Source organism: Schistocerca nitens, chromosome 10 (genome assembly GCF_023898315.1).
Source record: "Schistocerca nitens isolate TAMUIC-IGC-003100 chromosome 10, iqSchNite1.1, whole genome shotgun sequence".
In the NCBI taxonomy this organism is placed as follows: Eukaryota; Metazoa; Arthropoda; class Insecta; order Orthoptera; family Acrididae; genus Schistocerca; species Schistocerca nitens.
The window spans coordinates 129,033,535-129,054,286 of NC_064623.1; the positions used below are offsets into that span (position 1 = coordinate 129,033,535).

Here is a 20,752-nt window from a genome sequence, read left to right on the forward strand (position 1 = left end):
TGTACACACTGGACAGTGCAGAGGGTCGGATAGCTTGTCACTGGGTGCTCCAGTGTTAGACGAGTGACGAAGCCCCTCAGGGAACTGGTGGGCAGGCCGTGAAAGAGGGCCAGTCTCCACTCTGTCTGCTTGCTGGCGGTCTCGTCCGAGATGTGGAGCAGACTCTTCCGGCAGCGACTGAGAGCACTGGTTGCACCCAGCTGCAAATCGCAACACTTGTTGGCAAGAATGAAGCCTGCCGCCTTGGTTCCTCCAGGATGCTGGCTAATTTGGTGAAGACAGAAAGCTTCGCCTACATGATAGAAGCAGAGCTATTGTTTTGTATAAGTCAAAAATTATCCACACTTTTCATAAAACACATTACTTACTTCAAAACTACAGTCGATTTACACATTATTTTGCAATATAGTCTCCCTTCTTTGAAATGCACTTGCTCCATCGGTCTACAAGCTTGTGTATTCCTGCCAAAAATAAGGTTTCCAGTTGGTCGCAAAGCCACTGATGCACCATTGCTTGCACCTCTGTGTCTGAGAAAAATGGATGACCACGCAATGCGTCTTTCAGCGGCCCAAACAAATAAAAGTCTGATTGAGAAAGATCCGGATTGTAAGGCATATGTTCCAGCAGCCCGAAACCCAATTTTTGGGTGGTTTCAAGGGTGAAGCAAGCCTTCTGAGGACCGGCTTTATCGTGTAACAGCAACACTTTCTGTACATAAAGACCTCGTCATTTGCTACAAATTGCTGGTTGAAGTTTGTTAGTCAACAGTAAACAGCAATTGTCTTTGTTGGTTTACCTCTTCTCCATTTAATCTTCCACTAAAGGCGCTTTTGCGCCCCAAAACATGGTTAGCATAAACATTCCACCAATGTCACAGACTTGATTGTTTTCTTCTCTGGTGATGTAGGTGCTTCCACTCCATACTCTGGCGTTTTAATTCCGGCTCATAGTGATGAGGCCACGTTTCATCACAAGTTACTATTCTCTCCAAAACTGACTCGCCTTCTGTGTAGTTATGGTCAAGTAAGCGTTGGCAGATCTCAAGAGTTCGTGTTATCCACTAAGTTGTCATGGCACCCATTGCGAACGAACTTTATGGGAGACAAGTTCATCATGGTTGATGGTATAGGTCTGATGTTCAACACAGTCGCTATACCATCTGTAGAACCCACCTATTCGTCAAAACTGTCTGGGTGTTAGATTTTTGTCTGGCGACTTTTGTGCTATAAAACACTTGACTGCAGCAGTTTACTGTCCCCATGCTGTGCTAACAGTCTAAGACGAATTTCAGCCCCTTTCACTCATTCTGACCAAAGAAATCGTATCACTGCAAACTGCTAGCGGACCGGACATGTTTACGTTGCCACCACCGGCTCACTTCAAAAAAATGGCTCTGAGCACTATGGGACTTAACATCTGTGGTCATCAGTCCCCTAGAACTGAGAACTACTTAAACCTAACTAACCTAAGGACATCACACACATCTATGCCCGAGGCAGGATTGGAACCTGCGACCGTAGCGGTCACGCGGTTCCAGACTGAAGCGCCGGCTCACTTCTCTTGCAACGAAGGTCAACTGAGGCGCACGTCACCACAGAAGTGCCAATTGCAAACACGCATTCGCGCAATGTAGTACGACTACTGGAAAAGTGTTTTTGAGACCGTCTTGATAACTTGTGACGTAAACTCGTAACATCATTTCCAGCAGCGACTGGTCTGCACTAACTCGGAGCCGAATGGAAGGCTTAAGCCAGAAGTTCAGACGGTTGCGTGACGATACTGGATGCGGATATCACGACGTCTGCAATCGCGTGGAAAAATGTAAGACTACCCATAATATTTGTGATGTGGGCTACTAGCAGGGAGTGACTACGTGTGGCGCGAATATGTAGTAGTTCACATTAGAGTGAAACCTCCACAAACACGATAAGATCCATCCTGAGTCCAGACACGGCACAATTCGCCACAGCAGCTCAGAGAACGGGTAGTAAGGACAGAGAATCGTGTGAATTTCTTCTAAGTGCCTCTATCCCAAAATTAACTTGACGGGTTAATGAGGCAACCAATTTATCAAGGTAATACATACCTTAGACGTACTGGTAATAGACAGATCCGAACTTCTCTACTCAGTGTATAACACGGAATCAGTGATCATAAGCCTGTAACAGCACTACAGAACACGGCCGCAAATAAGGCTGGATAGCTAGATGGACAGCGGACTCGCAGTTGACTTATTTTGGCAGATATAAGAGTCGAGGGGCATGAGAGGGAAGCAGTGGTTGCGAAGGGAGTGAGGAAGGATTATAGCCTATCCTCGATGTTATTCAATCTGTATATTGAGCAAGCAGTAAAGGAAACAAAAGAAAAATTCGGAGTAGGAATTAGAATGCATGGAGAAGAAATAAAAACTTTGAGGTTCGCCGATGACATTGTAATTCTGTCAGAGACAACAAAGGACCTGGAAGAGCAGCTGAACGGAATGGAAAGTGTCTTGAAAGGAGTATATAAGATGAATATCAACAAAAGAAAACGAGGATAATGGAATGTAGTCGAATTAAATTGGGTGATGCTGCGGGAATTAGATTATGAAATGAGACGCTTAAAGTAGTAAATGAGTTTTGCTATTTGGGGAGCAAAATAACTGATGATAGTCGAAGTAGAGAGGATATAAAATGTAGACTGGCAATGGCAAGGAAAGCGTTTCTGTAGAAGAGAAATTTGTTAACATCGAATATAGATTTAAGTGACAGGAAGTCGTTTCTGAATGTATTTGTATGGAGTGTAGCCATGTATGGAAGTGAAAGATGGACGATAAATAGTTTAGACAAGAAGAGAATAGAAGCTTTTGAAATGTGGTGCTACAGAAGAATGCTGAAGATTAGATGGGTAGATCACATAACTAATGAGGAGTGTAACGTACCCTCTCTGTTATTGTTTTTGTTTTTTGTTTTTTGTTTTTTTTTTGTTATTGTTAGTTGTAGAGATATGAAATTACTGTAGCGGTTTGCTTAGTCAGCCGTACTTCGGAATTTTTTGACATTAAATGGAGCCTGAAACTTGCATAATAAATACTTCGCGTGAAGTGCGATTTGCGGCATAAACAAAAATTAATTGCGGAGATGCAATCCACAGAATATTAACAGAAAAGCTTTAGAACAATGCGCACGACTGACTAGACACATTCAGATGGTACGGACATTCGCGTACGAGTGGGTACGATCTGATGAGAAAGATCTGTCTTAAATTTTTTTGTGTAAAATAATTACGTCGTAACACACTCGGAGATTGCGAACGTACAATCAGGGTAGAGGCACGTACTTTCTATCATTCCCCATGGCCTGGGTAAAAGAATTGCAATTATTTAAATTTAAGAATATTTCTTTTTCAATCGGACTCCTATTTTTATACGAAAAGGAAGATTGCAGGTTCTGAATGTCTCGGCAAAAACACATCGAAATTAATCTTAGTGGCCACCAAAGGAAAGAAGTGAGCACAATCACGTACCTCTATTGTTGAGCAGCGCCGTCGTAAAGATCGTCGCCTCCATCTAAAATTCGCCTTTTTGAATTAACAGAATAATTTGTACTCCATTGGTATGGGATTTAGGCTTGATCTTGACAGAAATTTTGAAACACATTTTTCATCATTTAACACCTTCATTTAACACACACATAGACATGAAACTATACAGTACGTCTTTACGCCAGACGTCAGAACAAAAAGGTAGTTAATACTGGAAGTAATCAAAGAATCTCGAAATTAGTCCTTTGTCTCTCAATGATAAAAAAGTTTTTTAGAGTATTCCTCTGGTATGACAGTCGAACAAATTTTCTTCTTATATCTTTGAGATTAAATTACTACATTTTTTAGTTCCTTTTGAGGAGGTATTGAATAGAATTGGAGAGAAGAGAAATTTGTGGCACAACTTGACTATAAGAAGGGATCGGTTGGTAGTACATATTCTGAGGCATCAAGGGATCACCAATTTAGTACTGAAGGGCAGTGTGGAGGGTAAAAATCGTAGAGGGAGACCAAGAGATGAATACACTAAACAAATTCAGAAGGATGTAGGTTGCAGTAGGTACTGGGAGATGAAGAAGCTTGCACAGGATAGAGTAGCATGGAGAGCGGCATCAAACCAGTCTCTGGACTGAAGACCACAGCAACAACAACAATGTTTCATGAGCACCCACCCAACGTTGTGGACTAACTTCATCTTAAAAATAATGGATTCTTATAAATAATCCTGTATTAGACAAGAATGTAAAATTTATCTATAATCAATACAACTGGTTTCGGCTACAACAACTAGCCTCCTTCAGATCTGAAATTTTATGGAAAATTGGACAAGAGGGAGAGTAGTGTGACACAAACTCTCCTTACGACAAACGTTAGGCAAAATCAGTACACACCAAATATGGCAAACTCTGCTGTCTAATCACCAGGCCAGTAGGAAACACATTCTCACCAGTAAATTGCATACTTGGGCTTTACGGGAGTCACAGCCCAACTTTTTTGTACGTGTTCATTGAAATAACTGTAACCTAAAAGATAATAATCAAATAGTAAATATGACGCAGTCATTATACCATTGCAAGGTCGAAACTACAGTATTCTTACCCAAATGTGTGAGATCGTCATAAAGATTGTGCAGTAACTTTTTATCGACTAGTATCCACGTACGGCTGGTCCCGACGGAGGTTCGAGTCCTCCCTCGGGCATGGGTGTGTGTGTTTGTCCTTAGGATAATTTAAGTTTAGTAGTGTGTAACCTTAGGGACTGATGACCTTAGCAGTTAAATCCCATAAAAAAAATATCCACGTACGAAGAATGCTTTTCACAAACTAATACATAAATTTAAGCCTGTCACATGGTACCTGTAAATAAGAGTGATATGCCTGTGTCAGAGCAGGCGGAGTACTGACTGATGTTACATGGTGGGACATACAGGAAAACTACGTGCCACTGGATGGCGTGGCAGCTACAGTATATTAATTGAAGCAACAAATAACTGTACGAATTATTATATGATGTATACAGAGTATAATACTAGTAATTGTAATTAAACAAGTAAACAAATCCCAGATAACAACAAAAAGCATAATAATGACGCACGTTCATATTTCAAAGTGACCAGATGCCACTACACGGTATATTATTTTTATGTAATGTAATTCAGAATAATAATAAGAAAATTTGTATTATCAATAACATTAAGCTATTACGTATAACCAACCTAAAGCATTTAAGTACCCAATATTAAAGAATGTAAAGTAGTACACAAGTGAGGAATGAACATGGCATCCACTTGTTTTTTGTCAGACCGTAAGATAATGATATAGGCGATTCGAAAACATATGAATGGAATGCATACCATTGTTTATAACAACAATGTTCACATAGAGAATATCATATATGAAGGACAGTCAAATGAAAACGAGAAAGATGGGAAAGAGTAAGTGAACTGCTCATTACTTCAAAACTAATCGCCCTAACCGTTAATACATTTATCCCACTATGAGACAAAACGATCAATACCTTCGAGGATAAATGTTTGTGGTTGCCTATCGAGCCACGATTGTATCTAAGCGTGCATCTTTTCGTCCAGAGCAAATAGACAACCACGAATGGCTTTCTTCGGGTCTCCAAAAATATGGAAATCGCACGAGGAGAGATCGGGACCGTATGTAGAACGTGGGTGGGCTCACAAGTTGCCACGCTTGCTTCGACTGCGTTGCAGAAGTTTCGCTGGGAAGCCGTCAAACGTCCTCCATACAGTCCAGATTTCTCCCCATGCGATTTCCATATTTTTGGTGACGTGAAGAAAGACATGCATACCGGCAATTTCGCTCCGATGGTGTACGTCTGCTTGCAATCGTGGTTCTGCAGGCGAGGGCAAACGTTTTTCATGAAGACACCGACCTCCTTCTCTCACAAAGGGATAAATTTATTAACAGTTGCAGCGATAACTTTTGAAATAATAAACAGTTTACTTTCTTGCTCCCATCTGTCTAGTTTTCATTTCATTTTCACTTATAGTTCAAAGGCACTTATAAAACTTAATCATTATTTTAAATATGACTCACGGTACATGGCCTAGGAGAACCACAAGCCTTCACGGCAATCGATAACAGATATAAGTCAACACAGCACAGGAACCAGAAGATTAGCATGCAAGTATTGTATATGTTAGGATACAGTACATGTGAAAGTCATGACAAATCAGTTTTTTGTATACAGCGTACATACTGCACATAGGGATGTATCTGATACAAATGTGCCCTATCAAAGGAACGGAAAGATATAAATGTTGTATGCCAATACCTGAAACATAAGAGTTGTAGTATCAGTAACATTACAAGCGACAAAACTAGTCAGCCGCTTGGATTCAAGTGAAAATAGCGATAACATGGCCTACATTTTTAGTCGTAAGCAAATGACTAAAGACATACTCAATAAGATCAAGAAAACGTCAAACCTAGATAGACCAAAAAATTCGTCATAGACTAATATCATACTTGAAATATGTGCCTGTGAGAAATAATGCAAGAAGTGCAGTGAAAATATGCATTTTACTTGACATCAATGTATGTGTGAGTAGTGGCCCCATGTCTACGTGAATGAGAGACATTGTAATACATATGATACAGTGCAAAAATTCAAGACTATTAAATGTAATGTATAACACATTTATAAAAGACAAATTGCTATACTGGTTAAATGCCAGAAAATGTTATAACAGACCGATCAAATACTAGTATATTAAGTGGCCTAATGTTCACGTGAGATACAGACCAAGGTCTATGTAATACAATAAAATAAAATTCTACACCCCAAGCATTGTAGTATTCGACAATAATACCTGTCCTCTAAAGGCAGGCATATGTCGTATGTGTGCTTAAACATAACACTGTGCAGGTTTTCTGTTAAAATTATCTCCATGAGAGAAAACGCTCTGCCGTGAAAATGTGTGGTTTTATTCCCTTTGCCACAGCTAGTTTTAACTACGATAGCGTCGCATTTGAACCATAAGACAAATTGTTTCTACCATATATATTCTTTCTCATTATATGTATTTTTAAACATAATTCAGATACTCAACACTGCCGCTACGGTCGCAGGTTCGAACCCTGCCTCGGGCATGGATGTGTGTGATGTCCTTAGGTTAGTTAGGTTTAAGTAGTTCTAATATTCTAGGGGACTGATGACACCAGATGTTAAGTCCCATAGTGCTCAGAGCCATTTTGAACTCAACGCTGCACTGTTTTATTTTCTTCTTCACCGACGGTTTTCGCAGAAAATAGAAACGTTGTATTTCCTGCTTATCGGATAATGGTTAGAGTACTACTATATAATCTGAATTTGCGGTAATAATAAACAAGGCTCAAATTGAGAGGGGGAGGAGAGATGGACAGGAAGAGGGGCGGAAGGAGTTGGATACAGAGGAGGGAGGAGAAACTGGACAGAAGGAGGGTGTGGAGGTGATAGAGAGAGGGGGGGGGGGAAGAAGCAAGAGATTGACAAAGAGAGGGTAGGAGGAGATGAACAGAGAGAGGGGTACGGGGCGAAGGAGAATAGGACGTATATCCAATTCCCATACATATCAGAAACGTGTGCTTCCTCTTTTCTTTCGTTTTCATGTAACTAGACTGAGCCACAGCATCACGTCGCTGGGTACAGTTAAGTGACATATTTTTATATTTGACCTCAAGGAGCTACAACGCACCACACTCGATGTTACGTTTTCCATACTGTTTGTAACGATTTTTGCACAATTACTTTTGTTACATTTCAACAAAAAGCACCATATTTTTTATTTTTCTGAACGAACAACTCCTTCGAAACATCTGGATTAATTTGAACCAGCAAGGTCCTGTTGGGATGAGTGTGATAGTGTGGAGAGAGAAGGTAGAGGAGGATGTGGACAGGGAAGGGTGAGTGGAGGAGATGGAAATGGGGGGAAAGGAGGATGTGGACAGGAGGATAGGAGAGGTGGAGTTGGACTAAGAGTGAGGGTTGGAGATTTTCACTCTGCAGCGGAGTGTGCGCTGATATGAAACTTCCTGGCAGATTAAAACTGTGTGCCCGACCGAGACTCGAACTCGGGACCTTTGCCTTTCGCGGGCAAGTGCTCTACCAACTGAGCTACCGAAGCTCAGTTGGTAGAGCACTTGCCCGCGAAAGGCAAAGGTCCCGAGTTCGAGTCTCGGTCGGGCACACAGTTTTAATCTGCCAGGAAGTTTCATATCAGCGCACACTCCGCTGCAGAGTGAAAATCTCATTCTGGAAACATCCCCCAGGCTGTGGCTAAGCCATGTCTCCGCAATATCCTTTCTTTCAGGAGTGCTAGTTCTGCATCGTTCGCAGGAGAGCTTCTGTAAAGTTTGGAAGGTAGGAGACGAGGTACTGGCAGAAGTAAAGCTGTGAGTACCGGGCGTGAGTCGTGCTTCGGTAGCTCAGTTGATAGAGCACTTGCCGCGAAAGGCAAAGGTCCCGAGTTCGAGTCTCGGTCGGGCACACAGTTTTAATCTGCCAGGAAGTTTCACTTTCGATAATGTTTTTAGTCAAAGTTAAGGAGAATATTGGAATACAGAGGTTCTCATTCAGCTTATATCAGCTACCAGAATTCTGTGTAAAGAAACATTAGTAATCTTAGATATAGAAGACATATGTACAGAATCCATACAAACAAATTAAGGGGATGAGGCAAGGCTGTAGTTTACCTCTGAACTGTTGAATATTGACATTGACGATGAAGATATCATACGTAATTCTAGGATAAACACTGGGGTACAAGTAAGCAATTCGGTGAAGCTAATATCAGTCGTATATACTGTTGACCCTACACTGAATTTTACAAGAGTTGGTTATTTACATAAAGGAATTTATGAACTAAATAAAATGTATACAGAATAAATTTTAAAAAATCACCTAATAAATCGAAGTCAATGGCATTTCGTGTAAAATTTTCAGTGAGGACGAAGATAGCAGTTAATGAAATGAATTGAAAATGTAGAATATTACAAATTGTTTTCGATGTAAAATATTCTATGAATATGAAGAAGATAATACTATATCCGTACATATATTACTTAGTTCATAAATTCTTTTTTGCAAATCAGCTTGTCTTGTAAAATTCAGTTTAAGATCATCATAATGTAGGAGTTATTTTACACTATGAATGTTGGGCTCCATAAGGTTCCCTTTCTGTGCAGCGACCGTGGAATATGAAATTATAAAGAATGTAGCAATCAGTCGCGGAAACATAATTTATTTATCTTGTTGCAAATCGATCTCGACTGATATCAGTCATCATCGGTGCATTTTTCTAACCAATTCATGCCATAAGTAGAAGTACTGTCCTCGGAAGATTTCTATCATGAAAGAAATCTGCCACGATAGAAATCTGCCTAGGACAGTAATTCCATTTATGGCATGTATCGGTTAGAAAAATGCACCAATGATGACTGGTATCAGTCGAAATCGATTTGCAACAAGATAAATTAATTATGTTTCCGCGACTGGTTGCTACATTCCTTATAATTTTATTTTACATTAGTTTTCTCTGTTCATCGCATTATTCATGTGAAATTGGATGGCTCTGGAAATATCTTTAAACAGATAATAGAACTTCAAAGCAGGAAACACCGAAGAAACATTACAGATATTTTATGAAATATTCGGATTGCCAGCCATATTATATGGAAGTGAATCATGGACATTAAATGAGAAACAAGAGAAACAAAAACAAGGAATATAAATGAGATATCTCTGAGGCGTAAAACATGTAAAACAACAGAAAAAAGTAAGAAATGAAGTTATTCGGATGGAACTGAAAATTTGGAGTGTGATAGGAAAACTGGCTGAGAATAAAAGAAAAGAGGAATGAACACATGAAAAGAATGCATCCAGAGAGGCTACCGCGCAAGATAGAGAGCTTCAAACAAAAAGATAAAAGATAAAATGGAATATTCCACGATGTCCCACAGCAATTTCCGCGTTTTCTGAGCCGAAACTGGCCCAGATAAATTATCTGTTACATTACTTGTTGAGTGCCCCCATACATACGAGGGTGAGTCAAATGAAAACCTTAAATATTTTTTAAAATATTATTTATTGTGCAGAAGAGGTACAAAGCTATATAACTTTTCAAAATAATCTCTCCCACGCTCAATGCAAGTCCTCCAGCGCTTACAAAGTGCATAAATTCCTTTACAAAAAAATTAATTTGGTAGTCCGCGCATCCACTCATGCACCACGTGGTATCAAGGGAGGCCGAGAAGAAGAAAACAACAGACGAACACAACTGGCCTAATACAGGAAGTGAAAGCGGGAGGAAGAAGATGTTTTCATTATGTATCATATTAAAATTATGTCCGCCTCCTTAGCTGGGTGGTAACGTGCTTGCCTCCCACGCACTGGGCCCGGATTCGATTACCGGCCGGATTGGAGATTTTCTCCTCTCGCGGACTGGTTGTCGTGTTGTTTTCATCATCATTTCATCCTCATTACCGGCGGGCGATTCGCCCAGCGTGGCGTCGAATGAAATAAGACTTGCACTTGATGGCCGAACTTCCCCGAATAGGGGCCTCCCGGCCAACGATGCCTTACGCTCACTTCCATATTAAAATTATTTTCTTTCTTAAAGCATCCATGATGCAGAAATACTGCGCATTTAAAAGCGGTGATCAGGTGAAATAAATAAATACCTGGAAACTACTGCGTTAAATAAGTAATTCAACACATTTTTTTTCTGAAGGCTGGGCCGGCCGAAGTGGCCGTGCGGTTAAAGGCGTTGCAGTCTGGAACCGCAAGGCCGCTACGGTCGCAGGTTCGAATCCTACCTCGGGCATGGATGTTTGTGATGTCCTTAGGTTAGTTATGTTTAACTAGTTCTAAGTTCTAGGGGACTAATGACCTCAGCAGTTGAGTCCCATAGTGCTCAGAGCCATTTGAACCATTTTTTTCTGAAGGCTGGTCGGTTTTATTCAGGATTCCAAAACACCGTATTATTCCCCACTGCACACTGTTTGCTACAAAATCCTATTTTTGAACATTATCTGCGTTCAGTGCGACTGCCTTAGTGGGAGATTCTGTATGCCCGCATGGTACGACTCTACTGCTCGACGTCGGAGTTAGCATCAGCAACGTCCGCGGGCTGCATCCTTGGAAAAAATGGAAATGAGCGTACGGTACTGTGGGCCGGGAGTCCCCCATGCGGGGAAGTTGCACCCTTAATCGGCCCAAACAGATTGGGGGGCGAAGGTGCGAGATCCGGAGTGTAGGATGGATATGGGAGAACAGACCAGTGAAGTTTTGTGACCTCCTCGCGGTTGCACAGAAATGAGTGAGGCCTTGCGTCATTTTCGTGGAGGAGAAGAAGTTGGTTTGCATTTTTGTGGCGACAAACACAGTGAAGTCTCTTCTTCGGTTTCCTGGGGGCAGCGCAACGCACGTCAGACTTGATTGTTGCATCACGATGGATGACATCAAACAGAATAGCCTTTTCAGAGTCCCAGAAGACCGTCGTAATGATTTTTCCGGCTGCAGGCGAGGGTTTGAAATTTTTCTTCGCATGATATGTGGTATGGCACCACCCCATGGATTTCTGTTTCCGGTTCATCACCTGTAGCTTTGTTCGACAAAAATTGTCACAATCAATTTCGTAACGCGCAAGCAGGTCTGCACAGATGGTTCTCTTTATGGTGTTCTGTTAGACGACGAGGAATCCGGCGGTCGCACACCTTTGAGTACCTGAACTTCTGGACGAGTCTGTCAGGACTGCCAACAGAGACGACTAGTTGATCAGCGAGGTGTTTGATTGTGGTCCGTCGATCACTTTTAATGAGAGTGTCCGCACGTTCCAACTTTGCAGTGGTCGCAGCTGTGTGTGGCCAGTCGGCACACGGGAGATCGCACAAGTTTGCGGGACTTTGTTGCGATGATGGCAGACGCCTCGCCCAACGACTCACTGTGCTTTTGTTCATTGCCAGGTCTCCGTACACATTCTGCAAGCGCGTATGAGTATCTGCGTTGCTCTGGTTTTCTGCCAAATGAGACTCAGTGACGGCTCTCGGCTTGGGACGCACCTCCATCAGAGACGCTACCTATCGGAGCTTCATGAAACTATAGGGGCCGAAATGGAATATTCCACGATGTCCCACAGCAAATTCCGCGTTTTCTGAGCCGAAACTGGCTCAGAAAAATTATCTGTTACATTAATTGTTGAGTGCCCCCATACATACGAGGATAAGTCAAATGACAACCTTAAATATTTTTTAAAATATTATTTATTGTGCAGAAGAGGTACAAAGCTATATCACTTTTCAAAATAATCTCTCCCACGCTCAATGCAAGTCCTCCAGCGCTTACAAAGTGCATAAATTCCTTTAGAAATAAATTCTTTTGGTAGTTCGCGCAACCACTCATGCACCACGTGGCGTTCCTCTTCATCAGAACGGAACTCCTTTCCTCGCATTGCGTCTTTGAGTGGTCCATACATATGGAAATCACTTGGAGGCAAGGTCTGGTGAGTATGGTGGATGAGGAAGACACTCAAAATGAAGGTCTCTGATTGTTGGAACTGTTGTACGGGTAGTGTGGGGCCGTGCATTATCATTTTGCAAAAGGACACCTGCTGACAGCAATCCACGTCGCTTTGATTTGATTGCAGGCCGCAGATGATTTTTAGGAGATCTGTGTAATGATGCACTGGCGACAGTGATCCCTCTAGGCATGTAATGCTCCAAAATGACGCCTTTTTCGTCCCAAAAGAGAGTCAGCATAACATTCCCTGCTGATGGTTTTGTTCGAAAATTCTTTCACTTTGGTGATGAGGAATGGCGCCATTCCTTGCTCGCTCTGTTCGTTTCCGGTTGGTGGAAGTGAACCCATGTTTCGTCGTCCCCACTAACGATTCTTGCAAGGAAGCCATAACCTTCTCGTTTAAACCGCCGAGGAAGTTCTCCACAAACATCAGCACTTCCTTCTCTCATTTCAGGAGTCAGCTGCCGTGGCACCCATCTTGCAGACACTTTGTGAAACTGCAGCACATCATGCACAATGTGGTGTGCTGACCCATGACTAATCTATAAACATGCTGCAATGTCATTCAGGGTCACTCGGCGGTTTTCCTTCACTATGTCTTCAACTGCTCCAATGTCATGTGGAGTCACAACTCGTTATGCCTGACCTGGACGAGGAGCAACTTCCACTGAAGTCACACCATTTGCTAACTTCCTACTCCATTCGTAGACTTGCTGCTGTGACAAATATGCATCACCGTACTGAACCTTCATTCGTCGAAGAATTTCAATTGGTTTGTGTTGAGTACATAGTTCCGCGTAGTCAGCGCGTACACAGCTTTCCCACTAGAGCGCGCCCCACTAAGCACAACAGCGCAGGCGCAGCGCTCGTCCGTCTCCACACTACGAGATGGCGCTGTCATAGAGACGGACCAAATTCTGCTTCCGCCGATCCGCGTATTAAATGTAACGCAGCCAATGAGATTGCTGCTAACGTAGAACCTTTTCTCGTCGCGGATCACACTCGCGCAGTGATACATAAACGCGCGAGGTATTATAACGAGTGTACAGACCTCCGATTAGTCAGTCTGCATTTGTCTGTACCAGTCTATAGTCAAGTTTCAGTCTGCGCCTAATAAGATTCCGGTACATAGCCATGAAGAGAAATGAATAGACACTTTGTCAAGTATCAGAGATATGTGAGAATAAGATTAACGTACCAAGACCAAAGGAACTTCAGATTGTCAATTGTACACAGCACCCAGAATCAAGTTACGTAATGTCTATGATTTTTATTATTTTAATAAACGCGTGTGAAAATTAATCAAGTTCTGTTTAAAGTTGGTCACCGTCAATCTGCTACTCTAAGCGTGCAAGTGGCATTTCTATCGTCTGACCTAACGGCAGAAGATAAACACGCCACGGTAAGACCACGAGACATATTGCTGACACTCGCCTACTTCGTTAGAGCGACAAGTCAAATAATCTGATGGTGTGTGTACCGAAGGTCTTACAGTACGCACACCACAGTTTGAGACCTTCACTACGCAAAAACCGAATAACAGAACGCTGTTCTTCACTGGTGCTAATCGCAAGTGGGGCTGCCATCTTTATACTGATACTGCGACGGTATGTGTGCGTCTGATCTATGTTGCCACCTACAGGACATTCTGCACGCTGTTTGCAGCACGCTTACCAACTTACAGGATAACGGCGCCAAATTTCGATTTTTTGTTACAAATTTAAGGTTTCCATTTGACTCGCCCTCGTATATTGACTTTAATTCTCTTTCACCGCAAACTCATGTCAATTTTTATCGATTTCATACTATGATTGTTCCGGCATAACCACAAGCGCCGGTACGAAGATGAAGAACGCAAGAGCACAGAAGGCAGTGAGACGACGTCAGCCAATGTAACGCTGACTAGGACCGCACCACAACAGGAGCGGCCTCAACAAGAATACAAACGCCGCTCCTGCCAGCCTCGACCGGACAGTAGAAGACGGACACCAGTAGACCCAGACTAGAAGATCTGTTATTTGTGATCTACACTACTGGCCATTAAAACTGCTACACCACGAAGATGACGTGCTACAGAAACGAAATTTAACCGACAGGAAGAAGATGCTGTGATATGCAAATGATTAGTTTTTCAGAGCATTCACACAAGGTTGGCGCCGGTGGCGACACCTACAACGTGCTGACATGAGGAAAGATTCCAACCGATTTCTCATACAGAAACCGCAGTTGACCGGCGTTGCCTGGTGAAACGTTGTTGTTATGCATCGTGTAAGGAGGAGAAATGCGTACCATCACATTTCCGACTTTGATAAAGGTCGGATTGTAGCCTACCGCGATTGCGGTTTATCGTATCGCGACATTGCTGCTCGGTCGAGATCCCATGACTGTTAGCAGAATATGGAATCGATGGGTTCAGGAGGGTAATACGGAACGCCGTGCTGGATCCCAACGGCCTTGTATCACTAGCAGTCGAGATGACAGGCATCTTATCCGCATAGCTGTAACGCATCGTGCAGCCACGTCTCGATCCCTGAGTCAACAGATGGGGACGTTTGCAAGACAACAACCATCTGCACGAACAGTTCGACGACGTTTGCAGCAGCATGGACTATCAGCTCGGAGACCATGACTGCGGTTACCCTTGACGCTACATCACAGACAGGAGCGCCTGCGATGGTGTACTCTACGACGAACCTGGGTCCACGAATGGCAAAACTTCATTTTTTCGGATGAATGCAGGTTCTGTTTACAGCATCATGATGGTCGCATCCGTGTTTGGTGACATCGCGGTGAACACACATTGGAAGCGTGTATTCGTCATCGCCATACTGGCGTATCACCCGGCGTGATGGTATGGGGTGCCATTGGTTACACGTCTCGGTCTCGTCTTGTTCGCATTGATGGCACTTTGAACAGTGGACGTTACGTTTCAGATGTGTTACGACCCGTGGCTCTTCCCTTCATTCAATCCCTGAGGAACCCTACATTTCAGCAGGATAGTGCACGACCACATGTTGCAGGTCCTGTGCGGGCCTTTCTGGATACAGAAAATGTTCGACTGCTGCCCTGGCCAGCACATTCTCCAGATCTCTCACCAATTGAAAACGTCTGGTCAACGGTGGCCGAGCAACTGGATCGTCACAACACGCCAATCACTACTCTTGATGAACTGTGGTATCGTGTTGAAGCTGCATGGGCTGCTCTACCTGTACACGCCATCCAAGCTCTGTTTGACTCAATGCCCAGGCGTATCAAGGTCGTTATTACGGCCAGAGGTGGTTGTTCAGGGTACTGATTTCTCAAGTTCTATGCACCGAAATTGCGTGAAAATGTAATCACATGTCAGTTCTAGTATAATATATTTGTCCAATGAATACCCGTTTATCATCTGCATTTCTTCTTGGTGTTGCAATTTTAATGGCCAGTAGTGTATATCCATTACTTGCATGGACTTTCTATGTAGCGAAAGACATTGATTATTTGCATGTCTTCAATACCTTGTGACACGACATTGTGGATCAATCTACTTTATTTCAATAAAAACCATTAACGTGATTTGCATGAATTGCTGTACAGCTATCCGAGAAAGCAGCACCCAATAAGAGACGAGTCAGTAGGACCCCACAATGATGACCATCTAGAGACAGAGAACTGATGAATATTTTGCGGTGAAGCACTGGAATTATAGACAGTTAGATTCAGTTCTAACGGGATCGCTGCGACTCACTTTACATACAACCCTCGTTCTCTTTTATACCCAGAACTGACTGGTCACCGTAACCTGGCTGATACGGTATTTATGTACTCACCGAGGACTCCGAGTCGGTAGTTGATGGAGACGAAGACGACGCCGTAGCGGATGAGGAAGTCGGGTCTGCCGAAATCCATGTTGCCGGAGCCCCCGACCAGACCGCCGCCGTGGATGTGGACCATCACCGGCAAGAGGTCGCCGGGGCCCTCAGACGGCAGCTGCGGGCAAACCAGCGCACTGCACTCGGCACGAAAATGTTCAAATGTGTGTGAATTCTTAAGGGATCAAACTGCTGAGGTTATCGGTCTCTAAGCCTACACACTACCTAACCTAACTTAAAATAAGTTACGCTAAGGACAACAGACACACCCATGCCACCGGCCGGTGTGGCCGTGCGGTTCTAGGCGCTTCAGTCTGGAACCGCGTGACCGCTACGGTCGCAGGTTCGAATCCTGCCTCGGGCATGGATGTGTGTTGAAACGTCCCCTTTTGACAATTATACTGACACACAATATTTTGTTAGCGCAACGCAATCTGACTTTCAATAATCCGTACAAAAGAATGGGCCCTGACTAACATTAAACTATACCTTTCACAAATCACTTACCTCACAAAAATCTTCGCTACTCAAGCTACTGCAATACACCGAGCGCCACTACTGCCAGCTAAATAAAAGATTCAAACTACTGAAGGCACTAACTACTGATAGGCATAGTTAGCAAATGAAAGATTTTGATACAGAACAAACAATGTATTTACCTCAATAGTCATAATGTATATAGCAGTTCATGACAAATTTCAAAACTCCGCCATCTCTCTCCCCACATCCACCACTGCTGGCGGCTCACCTCCAACTGCGCAACGCTACGTGCTGTTCGCATCCAGCTGCCTAACACTACAATGGCGAGTATTACAACAATGCAAAGCAGCCACAGACTGCACACAGCACAGCCAGTGATTTTCATACAGAGGTGGCGTTACCAATAAAAAAACATAAACAGCCTACTTACATAGCCCCCATGCTCCCCACAAAAAATTTTACAAATTGTTTTTGGCAGTGGCCAATAATGATTTGATAAAATTTTTCATAATTACAATAACAAAGATAACAAATGCACACACTTATTGATACAATGTTGGTCAAAAGCTAAAATTTTCTCACAGTCCATAAAGACAGTCCTCATCATTCGTCACAGTAAAATTGCAGTGTTTTTCTCAAAGTCTGAGCAGTAACAGAAAATGCCACGGAAGTAGTGGATTTCCATGCAGTCTTGAAGAAGTAGTGTTGTCCTTCCAACGAAAAGACAGTGCTGACTCTTGACATGCAGACAGGTAATGGGCCACAACAGAGCAAACCCACCTCAGAGTCATTCAAAGTTTTGAAGAATATTGGTAGGCAGGTCATCACAGAGTAGACCCACTGTAGTCCTTGTAGAAATGGCCAGCAGCCATCTGGTGTGACTGTGCAGGTGCACAATCACCATTGAAGAGTCTTGCGGATAATATAGCAAGTCCATAACCACCACTTGTGCACTCACAAAGTTTTTGGAATTGTCCTTAGAACCAGCAATGCTGTTATCCAGTCCCTTGCTGAATTATTAACACACGTGTAAACACTAACAGTCCCTACTTCTCACATATTGTCCAAATACTATGACCAACAGAAACGTGTGCAGTGAAATGGAACTTACAAGTTAATAATATGATGAACTGGTATCAATTACAATTTTATAGCATAAGAATACAATAACAATGGTACAAAATACATCATTAAAAACATAATAATACAGATAACATTTGTAGGAATAGGGGCTTTACAAAAGAATCGAAATAACATATACATCAGTGTTACAGGAATTATGACATAAGTACATACATAAAAGGTCTGAATAACTTTCGAAACATCAACTTCACACGTGAGCATTAAAACAAAACAGAATAAATAATGTCTAATCATCTTTACAAAGTAAATAACATATTATTAGAAAAATTCTACAACATAACTCTTATTAGCTAAACACATAAAGACAGGAAAAACAGAAATATACAAGAGTACACAAACACATAGGGGGATAACACAATGGAAAGGACAGGGTTCGTTTTCAGTGTAACATTTGGTACTGCAGTCCAACCCAAAACTTCATTCCATAGATCTTTCTTCTTATTTCAACATTTGTTTTCACCAAAACATCCTATCCAAGCATGCTTTCTGTATGTATATGTTCACATATTTCTTACCTCATTATTTATTTTCCATTATCTTACATCATTTATTTCCAAGAAAATCCTACCCAAACTTGTTGTCTCTAAACCCTACTTTTTTTGTTCATATCCTCTTTCAAAATACTTTTTTTTTGGCCAAACCATATTCTTATAGCTTCTCAATGCATTTCTTCCAATTCATCACAACTCGTTCTCTTATATAGCCTACCCCATCTTAAGCTAACTTAAATCTACTGAGCTCAGATGCTAAACTAAGGGATGAGGCAATGCAGCATCACAAAACAATTAACACAAACAGCAATGACAAAAAATGCAGATTTACAAGGCAAGCAGCATTATAGAAATTAGCAAAGCAATTGCAATTTTACAACTAATATAAGGCAATGCGCAGCAAACAAGAAAAATAAATTCGTAGTAAAACTGGCTTAACAGAGTAACACAAAGTGAAATTTAGTAGCACAATGCCTGGCAAACAGCAGCAGCAAATGCTATAACTAATACCTAAGCATGGCAAAGCTCAAGCAGAAAAAATAGTTCATTAAAGACAACAATGCATATAAGGGAAACGTCTATTCACATCGTAATGTCTATGTAATTAAAGTGGTGCACCACAACTTACTCTACCATAAAAATTACCAAGTACTTGTAGAGTAAATTATGTATGCAGTTCCTGTGAAGGAAAATGTCTTTTTGTGCTCCCTCATTTTTTTGAAAAAAAATATTATTTACTCGATCTGTAGACAGAAAATATTTATATTAGTACATCTATAAAATTTTATTTTAACCAATGCTGCAGTGCCGCTGGAAACTAGATAGTAAACAAAATGAGCAATCTCTCAACTAGAAAGACAATGGATATAAAATGTTTCTCATCATTTCATTAGCCATTTTAGTAAATATCATAAATTAAGAGCTCCACAGTGCAATCATGTGTTTTCAAGTTCGAGCGTGTCGTATTTGCGATGCTTTCTACAAAGGAATGTCAATAGTGAGGATAATGGCCTCTCTTTTTTTTTTTTTTGCACCTAATGGCTTTCTTTTCTCCAGGCGTCTGACACAGCTGGGTGCCCACGACGCATTACGTGCAGGTGGTCACTTACCTTTCTTACTGAAATATTTACGACAGCAGTTTCCGCTACAGTGGCAGTCTCATATAAAAAATTTCACAGGTCAAGAATTTGCGTTACAAATCTGTAGAAACAAAACCCTTTTGATATAACATTGTCCAAAAAATTTTCATCGGCATTGTAATACATTCACGCATTTACAAACATTTCATAACTCTTAAAGTACGATTCTTGGTTTCCAACATCCTTTTTCACAAGTCAGAGTCCCTAACCACTACTCATTATTCCTTACCTTATTCGCCGACACTTCTTCAATATTTCATCATAACAGATACGTATCATAATCAAATAACTCATATAGCATCAGCTTATTGATCATAAACATACCTCAGCAGCATAATACACATCATCGTTGTAAAAATAACATCATAACACCTCAGTCAAATCTCAAAAACGTCGTAGCTTTCTGCAATACTTTAAAATCCTAAAAAAATTCTCTGCTCATTTCAATAGTGTCATCTACCTCAAACGTACTATAAAAATCATGATCCCATATCAAATATATCATTCAAAGTTCTCATAGTATCACAATGGTTCCAAAAAAGTACAATTTTATAAGTGTGAAGTTATCCAACTGTGTGATTGCGTAAGCATGAGTGACTGATGTAGAAAAAAAAAGTTTGTCTCTCTCAGTTAAATGATCAGATAGCTGTGTAATTTATGTGTTAGAGAAATATGGTACCGAAGTGTAAAGTTGTATAAGCAAATACCATATTAGCTAGGGCTCCTTGTGCTTGCCAAACACATGGTACACAAAGTAAGTGTGTACCCCCCTTTTGAACAATTATACATGACTGTGCTTAAACTGACACACAATATTTTTAGCGCAACGCAATCTGACTTTCAAAAATCCCTACAAAAGAATGGCCCTGACTAACATTAAACTATACCTTTCACAAATCACTTACCTCACAAAAATCTTCGCTACTCAAGCTACTGCAATACAGCGAGCGCCACTACTGCCAGCTAAATAAAAGATTCAAACTACTGAAGGCACTAACTACTGATAGGCATAGTTAGCAAATGAAAGATTTTAATAGAGAACAAACAATGTATTTACCTTAATAGTCATAATATATATAGCAGTTCATGACAAATTTCAAAA

At 41.6% G+C, this 20,752-nt stretch overlaps 1 protein-coding gene across 1 annotated transcript in view; it reads right to left on the reverse strand.

Moving 5' to 3' along the window:
• The window catches only part of LOC126210120 (esterase FE4-like), a 191,939-nt gene that overhangs the window by 112,297 nt on the left and 58,890 nt on the right, over positions 1–20,752 (reverse strand). Inside the window, exon 3 of the mRNA XM_049939263.1 lies at positions 16,356–16,515. Coding sequence (XP_049795220.1) covers positions 16,356–16,515 — 160 coding nt within the window. The remainder of the gene's footprint in view (positions 1–16,355; positions 16,516–20,752) is intronic.